We start from the raw sequence: 16,339 nt of genomic DNA on the forward strand, positions 1-16,339 counted from the left end.
ATGAAAAAAAAAACTTGCCGTCTGATTTCTATCTATTTGAAAACTGTGCCCAGGGTCTTTTCTAATATTTTTGCTTACTCAAAATGGGAGCGAATTCTTTTTAAATTATAAGAAACGTGCTTTTTAAAATTAGAAAACAAAGCAACTCTTATAACTACAAGTTAACTAGTTCTAGCATGAAAACTCTTTTGATGTAAGTGGGGAAAATTCTGCCTAATTTAAAACATTTTTAGTATAATCACTTGCACTTGTGTGAACGTTTCTTGAAGATGTGGTGCTCTTACTTCATGTGTTTTCTAATTCAGAGAAGAATAAGTTGTTCTTTAAAAACAACCTAGTAAATACTACTTGTTATTCTTTGTAGATATTCAGTAGCCTTGGTCATAAATCACAAGCTATCTACCTCATCCTTTCTTGTCAGGGACCCTTCCGCGATGTTGCTGAAGTGTGGGAACAGCGCTACAAGCCTCTGGAACCGACTCTGCGAGTGGCCGAACCGATGGATGGGCTAAATGAGGCCAGAGCACAGCTCCAGAGACAGGAATGGACGCGAAATGTGAATGACAATATGTGAGTTCTTAGCTTAAAAGAAGTAGCTGTACCATGTTTGGTGCCTGAAGTATTTTTAATATTTTCTGTTTCCTAGTATTGTAGAGAATCTTTTATTTGTGAGAAAAGGAAGAACCACCCCTGACCTATTCAGAAGCAACCATTTTTTCAATATGCAAGTGTTTTAGATAAGGTCGATATTGACGATGATATTGATTTTATACACATACACACACACACACATACACACACACATACATATTACTCAAAGGAAAAAAGGAAAGAATGAATGGCATTTCACGGGGATAAGTGACCACTATCCATGCATCTCTGAAGATAATTTCCCTAATTATCCAGTGAAAGTATTCATATTTCTGATGCTTCTATAATAAGATCCAACAGAACAAAAACATTTTTCTTAAAGTGAACTAAATTTTATTTGGATACATTGATATGGCATTGTAGTTTTAATAAATCAGGTACAATGAAAGAGTTTAGTTTCTTCACCACTGAGGAAGATGATTGAGAAAGATAAAGGGCAATCTAAGAGCATATGCAATTTTAAATTATTATATTAGCATCACTGATTTGGGTCTCAATTCATACATCTTTCTCCAAGGTACTTCCTCTCTCTTCAGGCATTTGTCATCAATAGTTATATGTAATTTATAAACAGACAATTTAAAATCTAGAAAAGCTTTTAAAAATTATTATTATTCTATAAGATATCTTGTAATTATCTTTGTAATATATCATAATAATTATTTACTATTATATATACTAAATAATAAAAAGGCAATTATATTATTCTAATCTAAATTATTATAATTTTAATGTGTTATGTATTATAAATAATTATATGTCAACTACAACATATAAACCACAGTTACTTATTTATATAATATATACTATGCACTAATCATCATATTACATATGTTATATAATAATAATTCCAAAATACATTACAAAGTATGTTTTGTTATATAAAGAAACTAGAATTACCTCTTATCCAGCATGGTGGATTTTGGATAGTTTTATCAGTCAGAAGGGATATATAATATGCTTTATTTTAATCATACGTTTCTGAAGAGACTCTTGAAAAATAAAGATTTTTGAACAAACTCATATGAAAGATAAAATTGGCAAGTATCTCAAGTAATTTTCATAAAGTTTTTCATTTTATAGCAATTACTTGAAGTGAGATATTGGCTATAGAGTGTTCAGCATATTCTTTCAATAATTGAATGAGTTACCCAACACATAATGAATAAGAAAATAAGAAACATTTTTTTCCAATTATTTTGGGGAGGTAGATTTCTTTTAGTAAAGAGATTATAGAAGATTAGTGCTGCTCGACTTAGCCAAGCAAAATGTGCAATTTAGTGATGAATATCAAAAGAGTTATATTATTCAGAATTATTTTTCTATTTTCAGTGATGCCAAGGTTTATGAAATAACAAAATTAACTTCTCAAATAGTTGACCACATTGATATTGCTACAGAAATCACTGTGTATAAAAGATACTGAAGTATCCTTTCTTAGTATTTTCCTTGGTAAACCTAGAAAGAGCAAATATCAACGTTAGCCCCAAAGAAAGGCGCTCAACTTTTACTTTCTGTGGAATACTTGTAAATATCTTCAACCTCTACAGTGTTGCTGATGACCCTTCACCTTGAAACTTTCAGACTGAAAAGCGCTTTTAGGATAACCAACCAATCAGGAGCAAACCAAGTTGGGAATGCTAAAGAAATTACTTATAGATTTGAAGCTATCATGTTTTTAGTGAAGAGGCTAAGCAATGGGTTTTAACAGCCAGCCTATGGATAATCCACTTCTTCAGAGAACTGAAACTATTATTTTGTAGCTGCTTCTGAATCCATTTTGGTTTCCATATACTGGATAACATAAATGTATCTTGTGAGGCAAAAGAAATGTTAGAAATTTAGGTTTTATATCTTTCAGATAATAATTTTGTGGTAGAAATTAGGCCAAAAGTCTACTTTTATCACAGAGATGCATGGTTTATTAATGAGAAGGATCGTTATTGGCCACGTTACCAATTTCATCTGTAAGGAATTGAGGGCAGTGCCTTTGCCATCCAAGGGCCTTAACTAGCAACCCTCTATCTAAAGCCAGGAAGGTAGAGCTTTTTATTTCTAACCTTAAGGATTCAAAGGGTGGCCTTATATCTGAGGATATGACACATTTAGCTATTTTGTTTCCATACCTTTATGAAAATTGCACTGTGGTGATAGTAGAAGGTTGGGCTTTGGAACTAGATCTGTGCGAGCTCAAATCTAGACTGCATTACACAACAGCAGTATAATCTTGGGTAAGTAACTTAGCCAGCCTGAGCCTCTGTTTCCCTGTCTGTAAAATGGGGAGAGAAATGTTATCTTAAAGGTTGTAATGAGGATTGAATGAGATAATGAGTATAAAGTACCAAGAACATAGCAGAGTTTTAATAGAAGATAATTATCATCATGTTTAGTATCTGCTACAAGCATAATAATTCTGCATCTAAGACATCAAACTGTGGGTAGGAAACCACAGATTCCACAGATGGGCTGGATTTTATCTACTAGCCCTGGGAACCAGAAGTTAAGGAGGACCACGGGCAGAGCTCTCATAGGCCACTCGTAGAAGATTTCTTATTAAGGTTCTGAAAGACAGATTTTTCTGAATGTGTTAGTTTGCTAGGGCTGCCGTAACAAAATACTATAAACTAGATGGCTTAAACAACAGAAATTACTGTCTTATGGTTCTGGAGGCTAAAGTCCTGGATCAAGGCCTCAGCAGGGGTGATTCCTTCTGTTCCGTCTCTCCCGTAGCTTTTGATGATGGCTGAATCTTTGGTGGTCCTTGGCTTGTAGAAGCATCACCCCTATCTCTGCCTTCATCTTCACAGAGATACTCTTCCTATGTATGTGTCTGTCCAAATTTCCCCTTTTTATAAGGACACCAGTCAGACCAGATTAAGGGCCCAGCCTACTCCAATATGACTGCATCTTATAATACCCACAACGACTGTATTTCCAAATAAGGTCACATTCTTTAATGTATTCTTTAAAACAAGTATAGGAAGTGGGACAGTAACATTTTACATATAGAGTATGGAGGGTTTTTTGGAAATCGTTTAAAAACTGTTCTAATTCCCAAAGAAAATCAATTTTCTCATGCCTTCTCAAAGAAAATTATTTTCATTATTCACATGTCTATCTTTACGAAGCCAAGAAATTAAATAAGCAATTAGTAAATAATTGTCCAGTAACCTTTATGTGAGGAGCTCTCGGCTAGATATTATAAGAAATATAAAGGAGTATTTATTGATTCAACAAATGTTTGCGTGTCAGGAAGAGTTCTACGCTCTCAGAATATGGCACTGAATAAAGTAGACGAGTCTCTGGCCTCATGAAACTTCTGTGCTTCTAGCTTTAAACTGAACCAGAAAACCTAATGAAATTCAGAATAAGTATCATTTGCAGATTAGCACCTGAAAATAGTCAAGCGTGTGTTAAAGACAGTAACTGCCATGAAAAAAAAATTTTTTTTTTTAATATAGAGTTTGCTCTGTTCTCTGATGACCTAGGAAGGTGTTCTTCACAGAAAAGGAACTGAATTGAGTTCTGTGGAAAGAGACGTTTAAGATTTTGACAGAGAAAAGAAGAGAAAGTAGATAAAAAAATAGGTTGATGGTATGGGGAAAAATGATGGTAGAACAATGAGAAGACCATTTTGACAGAAACTCATTTTTTTGAGGGAGGGGGGTTCGCGGGCCTCTCACTGTTATGGCCTCTCCCGTTGCAGAGCACAGGCTCCAGACACGCAGGCTCAGCCCCATGGCTCATGGGCCCAGCTGCTCCATGGCATGTGGGATCTTCCCGGACCAGGGCACGAACCCGTGTCCCCTGCATCGGCAGGCGGACTCTCAACCACTGCGCCACCAGGGAAGCCCAGAAATTCATTTTTATGTGAGAGGCAGTAGAAAGAGAAGTGGTAGGCCAAGGATTTGAGGGTTCATCTGTAGATAATGGAGAACTATTTAAGGCTTCTGAGTAAGAGGATGTTACAAGCAGAATATGAATTTGTTGATTGTATTTGAGAAGAAATATGCTGGAGGGAAGGAGACGCATTAGGAGAATATTGCAGTACTTTTGGTGAGAGGTAACGGGATAGAACTAAGGTGAGGGCAAGATTCAATATTCAACTTTTTCTTTACTTCCTTCTCCTTTCTATACGTAATCTCTCTGAGTGTTTGCTTCTGTTTGAGAGACTTCAACTCTGTGACAATGATTTCCACTCTAAGTCTCTAAGATCTTTCTCCTACGTTCCCGATTTATATTTTCAGCTGCCATCTTTGTTTGCCTCTCCGCCAGATGCCCCAAACTCAGTAGACCCTACTTTGGACTGCTTCTTCTTGTCTTGAGTGTGAATTGCAGCACCAACTGTCTGCCCAAGTAGGGACTTGTGAATTACCCTGTTATCCTTCTCCGGAATTCTATTGGTCCCCAAATCCTGTCTATTCTACCTTTCATGTATCTCTCAAATTCAGCCACCCCCTTCCCTTACTACTATTGATTTAGTTTAGGACTTATAATTTCTTCTTTTAATTGCTGTAAATCCCATCCAGTCTGCCCATTCAGTGCATTTACCATGACCACACTAGAGAAATTTCAGCAAGCAGTTATTCAGCCCAAATGCTTTTTCATGACTTTTTATCAACTGCAGGATAAATCTTAATTCTTTATTGTAAGACTCAAGGCCCTTCAGGATCTGATCCAGGCTTATTTCTCCAGCTAATAGGCTGCCAGGTTCCCTAAGAAACTCTGTGTCTAGAGCTCCTGGGCTGTTAACATTTCTCTTTATGTCCATGCCCTCTTCTGCTTCCATTAAGGAGTTTACTACCTCCCTCGGTTTACTCATTCTGCTCAAATCCACTTAAAAAAATAACAAAGGATTGTTTCTTTACATTTAAAAAAATGGAAAGAGCAGCACATATTTGTTTTAGGGTTTTTCAGAGAGCATATTAAGAATTATTTTCAGATGTAAAATGGGACCATGCAAGTTGCCTAGATGAAGTGGGGAAAGAAGTCATTATCATTAAGAGATGGAAGAAACAGAAGGCCATGGCACCAGAGCTATCAGAGCAAATGTTTAATTTACCCACTAAGATGGCAGAGGTGGAGTGGAGTGATCATAAATCCGGTGATATAGGCTGATATTGGCTTCACCAAAGTCTTATGAGAGGGGCTAAGGTCCTATATGTTAATACCGTCTATTAATTGTAAACATCCTGGCTTAATACAGGAGACTGTAATTATGCAGGCTGTAACTGTATCCAAAATGGAGTGGTTTAAGACATTGCAGTGGAAGTCGGTGCTAATCTCTGCACTGGTAGGCAGAATAATAGCCCCGCAGAGAAGACACATCCTGATCCCAGGAAACTGTGCATATGTCACCTTGTATGATAAAGAGAACTTTGCAGATGTGATTAAGGATTTAAAGATGGGGAGATTATCCTGGATTCCGGACGGGCCCAATGGAATCACAAGGGTCCTTAAAAGTGGAAGAGGGATGCAGAAAGAGATTTGACTACATAAAAGGTCAGAGTGATGCAATGTGAGAAGGAAAACTCATCTTTGCTAGTTTTGAAGATGGAGGAAAGGCCACAACCAAGAAATGCTGGCAGCCTCTAGAAGCTGGAAAAGGTAAAGGTAAAGAAATGGATTCTCCCCTAGAGCCTCCAGAAGGGATGCAGCCCTCCCAGTGCCTTGATCTTAGCCTAGTGAGACCCATTTCAGACTTCTGACCTTCAGAACTCTAAGGTAATAAATTCATATTCCTGAAGCCACTAAGTCTGTGATGACTTGTTACAGTAGAAATAGAAAACTAATACAAGTGTCCTTCAAATCAAGGAGCTGGCTTGCTAGATCAGACTTTGGTGTTTAGATTAATTATGAACATGAGCTAAAGTTGAGGGATATCCTTAGATCCCTAAGGATTCAAAATTCTTCTGCAGGTTTAGGGTGTGGACATTTAGAGTATTAAAAAAAATACAACCGGGGCTTGAACTTTCCTATGAAATTAAGTTCATAATTTAATCATATTGTAAGAATATTATATTTGAAACTTGTACAGCCTTTCATAAGAACCTGAGTACAGACAGCGCAATAGCCATCCCTACATCTTTTTGAAAAATAAAAGGTATTAATTTTCTAATAGTTTTTGTAGAAGAGGCAAAACTTTACTTCTCCCCACTTAGGGACTTCAGCTGGGACTGAGAATTAAATTGGCATAAGACAGATTAAAAGCATACAGATTTATTTAATATAAGTTTTGCAACACACAATAGTCCTCATAAAGAAATGAAAACCGAAACAAGTGACAAACCCTAAGTGCTTATATATTGGGTTGAGCAAAGAGAAACAATTGTGGAAAATAACAAAAATATATGCGGAGTCCAAAGGAAGATAAAAATTATTTAACAAGGTCTGTTGGTACAGAATTCTCTATGCTGTGACTTCCCATCTCTGGTGATAGGAATGTTTCTTTCTTCCTGGTATAGGAAAGGCATCTTTCACATGGGAGTGTTATCTCCTGATTTTAGGGGAAAAAAAGGGGAACTAAGATCGCTTTTCTTCTACCTGTTGTTTATAAGTGCCTTTAGCTCAAAATAAACCTTGGCCAAAGTGGCCTATTTTGGGGTGGCATATTTTGTCACCTTCATTATTAAGAGTAGGTGAACAGTAGTTGAACTAAACTGTTTTTTAAAAGGACATTTAAAAACCGTGCTATAAGTAGATGAGATCTGGTTGTATTATTTATCACTAAGAACAGTGATAAGGAAATTTAACACATCTCAAAACTTTTTGGACTTGTGTGATTTTGCAACACTTTAGACCTTTACAATTTGCATATTTTCTGAACCGTTATTGTATTATGATAAGTAGGGATTATCATACATTTTCAGATAATGTTTTCTTAACAATTCAACTTTTATTTGTAACTCTTCCATTTATTTTAATTACTAGCACAGTGTGCAACATTTATTAATCAGCAGAGCCTTTTTAAGTTAAAATACTAAATTAGCTAACCCCATTAACACAGAATACTCCAAACAAGCAGTAATAGGAGAGGTAGTTGCTGTGCAAATCGTATTATACATGCGGGTGCTCTAGGGCACAGTTAAGCGTGATTACCCTCTTTTGATCCAGTATTCCTCTGTCTCTCCCAGCTAATTTCCAGTGGAAATTTACAAAGTACTGCCTTCATTTTTCCAGCTTAATTTTTCTAATGAAGTTCTGGTACTTTATAACACTAGGGATACAGATAATAAGCCTGTGTGTAATTAAGAATTTCTAGAATTTGTCTACAAAAAAGCCCTTTATTACTTTGGCTCTACAGTGAGAACTGTGCTCTCTTTTTGTCCACTGTTTCCTTGAAAAAGATGGCTTTTTAAATAACAGAATCCTAGAATTCTGTTCTCATAGACGTCTAAGTCTGAAGAAGTTTAAGACTTACAACATTGACATAATGGTGATAACTTGGAATACTTTTACTGATTTTGTGAAAATATTACGCACACTTTTGGTGTATGCGATCAGACAATCATAAAAACACACTGTTAGTCTTTTTAGTTAGACTTTTATAATTTTCTAATAATTCTTCCTAATACAATGGCTAACATATTCTAAGTAAAGTTTTGCCAATTAACTATTGGTCCATTTACGAGGCCTGTGGAATTTCCTTTGTAAAAGAAAGATGCTCATTCTGTGCCGTACTCATATTCTTCTATTGGTATGGCATTTATACATCCCAGTCTTCGCTGTTTCAATTTAGAGTTCAAAAGTATGTTGGGGGTCAGAAGAGACTTGAAGGCTGAACAGAAGTTTGCCAGGCGAAGCAAGGAGGGTGACACCAAGGATGTTGCCTGGACAAAGCCACCTCTTTGTCAACGAGTGCATAGCTCACGTGGGTTTCAGTTTGCCTTCTGAGGTATCTAGCGAAGCTTAGTTCAGAGCTTTGGTACCTCATGCAAAGTGGCAGAGGTGAGAGGGAAAGTATAGGTGGACCCAAGAGTATAAAGGGCCATGTGTACCATGATAAAGTGTTTGGACTTTACCATATAAAACATGGTGTAGAACCATCACTGAGTTTTAATCACTGGAGTGAAAGCGTCAGTTATCTTAGAAATATCACTCTACTAGCTATGTCCATGGTAAAGACATGGGAGTCACAGCAGTTAAGGTACTGCTGCCATAGTCCAGTTCGGAGATAAAGAGGACTCGCAATAGAACAAGGATAGTGGTAGTGGAAGGAAAGAGAAAGGCTGACAAACTGCTTTATAGGTAGAATCCTATAAACCCTAAACCAGAAATAGGGGCCAGCATGGTATGGTGTGGATGGGTGGTCAGGGGCATAGATGCATTTAGGATCACTATCTTAGGGCTTTCTTCATTGCTAAGAACAAAGATCCATTCACGGTAACTCAAGTAAAGGGTGTGTTTGAAAGATCCATTGAAGAACCTTATAGAAATCTAAGGAACCAAAGAAAAACTGCACTAAGGTGACTCTCGAGGGCTGAAAAGGCCTGGTTTTCTCCCTCTAGTGGCACCTCCACTTTTCTCTGTATTTCTGCTTCCTGTTTTCTTTCTACTGACTGGCTTTATCTACTGCCTCACCGTTTCTTGCCCATAAATCTTCAGCCTGCCCTTAGTTACCCTGGCCACCCCAGGCCTGATTCAGTGTAACCTTCCAGCTCTAGAACCCACAGCTAATTCTGCTTTTCAGTTCAGGAGAATCTGTTCTGCTCAATTTATATTATCAAACTGGTCCACACAAGCTGTAGGCTTGAAACACAATTGATACTTAACAAATATGTGTTAAGTTAATGGACATGTGCTGTTAACATATGAATGGATCACAACTGTGGTCAGGGGACGGTATGTCACATTATATCAAATACAGTGTCTTATGAAAGTATAACCAGGAGCGAGCAAGGATTTCCTCCGATTGAGAAGTGCAGAGGCAGGGGTTCCTCTAGTGCCTTGATAGCTTTGGAGTGAGGTGACTGGTCAGATAGTGATGTCCTTACTTAATAAAAAAAAAATGTAAGAAGAACTATTGTCTTGATAGGGTGGAGGTTTGGGATATGAGTTTAATTTGGGGGCAGCTCTATTTGAGATACCTATTGTATATCCAGGTAGATATTCCTAGTGAGCATTTGAAAATACTGGTCTTGAGTTAAAGAATAACACTGTATATAGAGATAAAAATTTAGAAATCATCAGAGGTGATAGTTAAAAGCTTGGTGGGGGGAAAAATCTCCCAGGGAGAAACTAGAGAGAGAAAAGATTAAGCACAGATTCCTGGGAGTTGCTTTAATGTCAGGGCAGTGGTTCTTAATTAGGTCGCTTATCTGTATCACCTTGAGGTTTAAAATTATATACATATGCACTCCTTAGTCTCAACCACACATATTTTGACTCAGTAGGCATATGGGTTTGACATATATGCCTAAGTGATTCTAATGCCCAGTTCTGGTTAAGATAAGAGTCATTAATTCAAGGTATCAGCAGAAAATGATGAGTCAGTCAGGAAACTGAGAAAGCAAGGAAGAGTACCAGGAGGTATTTTGCAAATCAAGGGAGAAGAGAATTCACTACAAGGACTGGACTCTGCTTGATGCAGCGTTCAAGTTGAATGAGGACTGAAAAGAATGCATCAGATTTGGCTGTTGGGAAGTCATTCATCCATAGCTTTTGCTTTCTCCTTTATCACCTAGCTCTTATTTCTACCACATTCTTGAGGATATCATAAGAGAGCTTGTCAAATTCTTTGCCAAACTTCAGATATACGATGTTTAAAATTTTACTTTACCTGTGGTGATGATATATTTTTCTTTATATGTATTTATTTATATATAAAATATTTTAATTTATATTTTTAAATGTATATTTAATTTTAAAATGTAAAATATCAAAATATAGACATATTAAAATAAAATAGTACCAGTATCATATACACACATATATTGGCCCACTTTTCTAGAATTTAATTTTATTTTAATATTCCATTTTAGAATCTTGCTGAAATTAACATCAGATTAAGCCACCTATATGTTATAGAATCTATATTCTTCTGCTTTTAGACTAATTTTGGTATATATTTGGTACATTCATAAGGTCTTAAGAATAACTAATGATGATTTGGTGATCTCATCCAAAGATCTAATTTGAGATACAGTATATCTTATAGAGACCTTGAAATCATTGGGTAGGCGCTCATTTATAAATTCTAAACCAGAGGTTACAAACTAGTGGCTTCTGAGTTGCATACAGCTTCCATGTATGTTATATTTGGACCCCTTAGTTTTCTAAAAATTAAATTGATTGAAAAATTAAAAATTGATTAAAACATTAGAAAAGGTAATTATATCTTTTAAAAATCCAGATTTTCTGGCTTATATTAAGAATTAAGAGATCTGGAAACAGCAGGCCTCCAGTCTCCTATGGCAACAAACTGATTAAAGCTTGCATTCTTAGTTTTTACATCTGACTTAATATGTGTTACCTGCCTGGCCTTTCCAGACACAGACATTGGAGACCCTTGTTCCAGATGATAAGCTCCTCGAGGAAGAGCCCAGGATTTATGCAGTATGCTTAGCACCATACTTGGCAAGCAGTAAGCGGTCAACAGCTCTTTTTACATATTGAGCTTGAGCTTGAACTAGTTTTGTTTGTTTTGTTTTAATCTATCTGATCACCAAAATCATTCTCATTGCAAGAGAAATCAAGCAAGAGGAAATGAATTCAAGTGTGATTTCTCTTTGATCTTTTTTTTTTTAACATCTTTATTGGAGTATAGTTGCTTTACAGTGTTGTGTTAGTTTCTGCTTTATAACAAAGTGAATCAGTTATACATATACATATGTCCCCATACCTCTTCCCTCTTGTGTCTCCCTCCCTCCCACCCTCCCTATCCCACCCCTCCAGGCGGTCACAAAGCACCGAGCCCATATCCCTGTGCCATGCGGCTGCTTCCCACTAGCTATCTACCTTACGTCTGTTAGTGTATATATGTCCATGCCACTCTCTTGCTTTGTCCCATCTTTGATCTTTATTAACACCGCACTAACAGTTCGCGTAATAGGGCAGCCTTTACTTCCTCTTTTCTTTTTCTTAGAACAGCATTTTCCAAACTGTGTCTCTTGAACTCTAGTCTGGAAGATGTTAATGAGTTTCTGTCAAATAAACTTGGGAAAAATTATATTTGAAACGTTTAAACTTTTTTTTTTGGCATTTACAGGGCTTCTCCGTCTCAAGTATATTTTTATTTAGTGTGACCTTCAAAAAGGGGACATATAATGTATAGCATTTTGCAAGCTCATTTATTCAACAAATATTACAGCCTAATATGTGCCAGGCACTGTATTAGGTACTAAGGACAAAGCAATGAACAACATTGCAAAGGTTTCCTGGCATCGTAGAGCTAGTGGCATGATTGGCCATGGAATCCCCTTATCCACAGACCATGGTTTGGAATATGCTGCTCTACATTTGATTTTTCTTAGCAATTTTATTTTTTTTAGTTTCAGCTTATTTCATTCTGCTTAAGAATAATTTGTGCAAGTGTTTCCCGCAGCCTTATTTTTCTCCTTAATTTTGTTCTTCATGTCAATTACACAAGTCCTTAACATACCTGAGCTTAAAACATTTAAAGTTGTAAATGGACTGCTAAAAGAAGAACCTGAATGAATGCTACTTAGCTGGGGCATTCAAATTCAGTATCTTTCAGCAGAAATTTTTTTTTTGGTGAGTTTTCCACAATCAACTAGAGGAAAGTAAGGTCAACTCTGATATGTATCGGAAAGTTGTTGCACAGCTGTAATGAAATTACTGAATCAGCGTGCCTGGAGATTGTTAATAATAATAATAATAACATATCCAGGGAATACCAGTCCTCTTAAGCTAAAAAAAATGTAAGGAGGGCAAAATATGTCTTTCCATTTAAATTTAGGAGCTTGTAATATAAGCTCACTGTCTAGCTGAACAGATAGTCTTGTCATTTGCATTCTTAATATTTAAATATTATGTTGCCATAGGTATTCTTTATATTTAAATACTATATTTATATCACCACCCTAGGGGAGAGGTTTGTGTTATTGATACTGCTGCTTAAAAAGTTTGAGTTTTAAACTTCTGCTGTGAATTCTACTCTAAATATGAAATACTTTATGTATTGAATAGTTATAGCAATGTTTATATGAAAATCTCAATGAAACCTGTTTTCATCCATAAATGAAGTCTAATTCCTATTTCAACTTGTTGTCATTTTATGAACATCTCTTAACCAAAATTCTACTCAAATAAAACATCTTGATAGATGAGTAGACTATGTTTTGAAATCCCCCTATTGGTATTAATGAGCTGTATATTAGATTTATCTGGAAATTTGGATTGTTAATACATATAGCAAAAACATCTTTTATTTCTCATATTGAAGGTAATAAAAAGAGACTTTTTATTTGCTAAGTTTATTCTAAAACATATTATTCTGTATTAAAAAGGAAAAAAAAATTCAACATTTTATGGCCCGTTTTAATGAATTGGACAGTTGACCTGATTTTTTTCAGAAGGGCTAAAATTATTTAATATTTATATTTTCCAGTTTTATTGAGATATAATTGACATATTGCACTGTCCAGCACAATGGTTTCACTTATATATATCATGAACTGTGTATATATTTATTATTAATTCATTATATTAAGTCAGTATTCATTATGAATTATACTACAAGTTTAAAATATATCTCATCCTATTTCAAATATAATTAACACAAATAATTTGTATATTTCCAGTTGTGTGGTTTTTCAAAATGTTTTGTCTTAAAAGAAATGCTACAACTGGTTAATGAGAACTAAGTCATCTGACAATGAGACTAGAAATGAACTGGTTTTAATTCAGCCCTCAAAACATTAAATTTACTATTTTCTGTATTATAATAATGATTAAAATATTAGAATCTAATAAAATATGTAATTTTTGAGCAGGTGTACTTTTATGATAACATGAAAGTTTTTTGTTTGTTGATTAGTAGATTAAATCAACTTCCTTTGTTCATATTTTCTCTTCTGATTCTTTCATCAACTCTTTTCAAACTTCTATACCTAGGTGTCCTTGCTTGTCGAATTAAGTTTTGTAGAGCAGAGGGAATTGCCTCTGGAATTAAGAGAATTGCTTTCCCTTAATTAGCCCATAGTGGATTTTTTTCCCCTCCTGTTCTCCTTTTTTATACCCCATTTAAATAACTGCTCTATTTTGAGCATTACAAAACTCTTAATCCTTGCTGCTCCTTTTGCAAGTATTTTATTTTATTTTATTTTTAATAAATTTATTTATTTTTATTTTTGGCTGCATTGGGTGTTCGTTGCTGTGGGGCTTTCTCTAGTTGAGGCGAGCAGGGGCTACTCTGTTGAGGTGCGCGGGCTTCTCATTGTGGTGGCTTCTTTTGTTGCGGAGCACGGGCTCTAGGCACATGGGCTTCAGTAGTTGTGGCTCGCGGACTTAGTTGCTCCACGGCATGTGGGATCTTCCCGGACCAGGGCTCGAATCCGTGTCCCCCGCATTGGCGGGCGGATTCTTAACCACTGTGCCACCAGCGAAGCCCGCAAGTATTTTAGGTAGAGCTTTTCAGCAGAGATCCTGGAGTGAATCCCAGTACCGACTCCTGTATCCCGTTTAGGCGTGTCTGCCCTCCCAGTGTTGTTAATGATTGGAACGAGACAGGTTGCTCATAGCCCAAGATCTCTATTAACGCAGCTTGTGATTTCTTCAGCATGTTCTATAGTTCTGCTGTAAGAACAACAAAAGATAATTGGCATGTTTTGCATTCTGTGTAGCATATACAATAAAACATAATTGATTTTTCGGAGAGATTCTTTGGTCATTTATTACCTCAGTAGTTAAGAAACAATAGCATCTTCTGGGACTTCCCTGGTGGCGCAGTGGTTGGGAGTCCGCCTGCCAATGCAGGGGACACAGGTTCGAGCTCTGGTCTGGGAAGATCCCACATGCTGCGGAGCAACTAAGCCCGTGCGCCACAACTACTGAGCCCGTGCTCCGCAACAAGAGAAAGCCCACGCGCAGCAATGAAGACCCAACGCAGCCAAAAATAAATAAATAAATAATAAAAAAAGAAAGAAAGAAACAAGAGCATCTTCGAGTCACTCTTAAGGTAGAAGTAAACTACAATTTGAACATATGAAATTCAATTATTCAAATATGAAGACGGTAAAATTCATATGACTTTATTTGTTCTGCTATCATCTCATTACATTTTATTGTCCATGAAGTGTAGGAGGTTTCCAAACTCGAAGACGAAATCATTTTATACGCAGTCTGAGATGATGGACAAGTATTTATTTTTGTTTCTTTTTTCCCCAAACGGAAAGAGTGAATGTGTTGAAGAATCCTGTATTTATTTTCGAGTTCATAAGTAAGAAAAGAAACCTCTTCCAGTAAAAAGATGGAAAATGTCAGACATGTTTGGTATCAAAGGATCACAAGGCATCCAATTTAGCAACAGAGTTTTAGAGAGAGGAATGTGGTAATGGGCTCTCCTTCCTCCATCCCCAGTGTTTATTAGCCTTCGTCATGCTATGATCAAGTCCACCCTCAGGGAGGGGGCCACACAGAGCCCCAGTGATGTTACAGTTTGGCAATAGTATCTGTGAGGAAAGGATAAAGTAACTGAGGATAATATTCCACAGAGATGTTAAGAAAGCTAAGACTGCTGAAGCTTCTTTACCTGTTCTGATAGGAGTCAGTATAAGCACCCTATGAAGAGCATTCTTCCCATTTTCAAGGCCAATGAGCTCCATACTTCTAACACCCCACATGTGGGTTCCAAGCTTTTACCTCTCAGCCTGTACTCATACCGGTCCCCTACTTTTACATCTTCCTTCTCAATTTTCATTTCGGCCTAATGAAGTCTGACCCATTTGTTAAAACTCAGGTTAGATATTGTCCCCAGTGCTTTCTGTTCCCATACTCTTTTGTTTTTTCTTTATCAGAAAGCTTTGCTTCCCCACCCTGCTACACTCCCTGCTTTATATTGGCGTAGTTATTTGTCTTTTTCCCTCATTAGATTTTAAGGGTCCTAGGGTGAGGCTTCTGCTTATTCATCTTTTTTATACCTGCAGTGTCTAAACACAATGTTACTGAGCATAGTTATTTAAGACATATGTGGTGGATTGAATTAACTATGAATTAAGTCCCCTAGTGATTATTATATACCTACTATTTGCTTATCTGATACAGGCCCAGAGCTGAGTATCCATTTCCTTATCATAGGGAGCTGCCTCTAGGGGAAGCTGACATCTCCCTTGGGTGCCCCTGCTCTCTTCTTCTCCCCCATCCACTCCCTCTTCAGCTCAAGGAGGGAGCATGCTACTCCTTGGGGGGGACCCATCCTATGCAGGGCCACATTCCATGGTCTACCTCGCTCCAGAGTTTCTCTTGACCTCTCCTCAGACTAGTAGTCAGGTGCTGGCCTGGAGTTGCTCTCAGTGGGGAGAATCCTTAGCCGTCCCACCTTTTCCTTTTTTGGCCAGTGGTTAAAGAGGAAGGCTCTTCTCCCCGGAGGAACATCTGTCTCATCTCTTATCACACCTTTGATTTTTGCTGGCTGTTAAGACTCAGGGCAAAATGGAGAGCAGTCCCCACATTTGAAAGGGGTGGATTACACACTCTGTTTTAAATTTGGGGACAAACTCACTCCAGTTTG

At 36.9% G+C, this 16,339-nt stretch overlaps 1 protein-coding gene across 1 annotated transcript in view; it reads left to right on the forward strand.

The window, feature by feature from the left end:
• Positions 1 to 16,339, forward strand: part of SPATA17 (spermatogenesis associated 17) — a 193,482-nt gene that overhangs the window by 113,748 nt on the left and 63,395 nt on the right. Inside the window, exon 8 of the mRNA XM_060142040.1 lies at positions 422 to 570. Coding sequence (XP_059998023.1) covers positions 422 to 570 — 149 coding nt within the window. The remainder of the gene's footprint in view (positions 1 to 421; positions 571 to 16,339) is intronic.

This window comes from Lagenorhynchus albirostris, chromosome 2 (genome assembly GCF_949774975.1).
Source record: "Lagenorhynchus albirostris chromosome 2, mLagAlb1.1, whole genome shotgun sequence".
NCBI classification, from domain to species: domain Eukaryota; kingdom Metazoa; phylum Chordata; class Mammalia; order Artiodactyla; family Delphinidae; genus Lagenorhynchus; species Lagenorhynchus albirostris.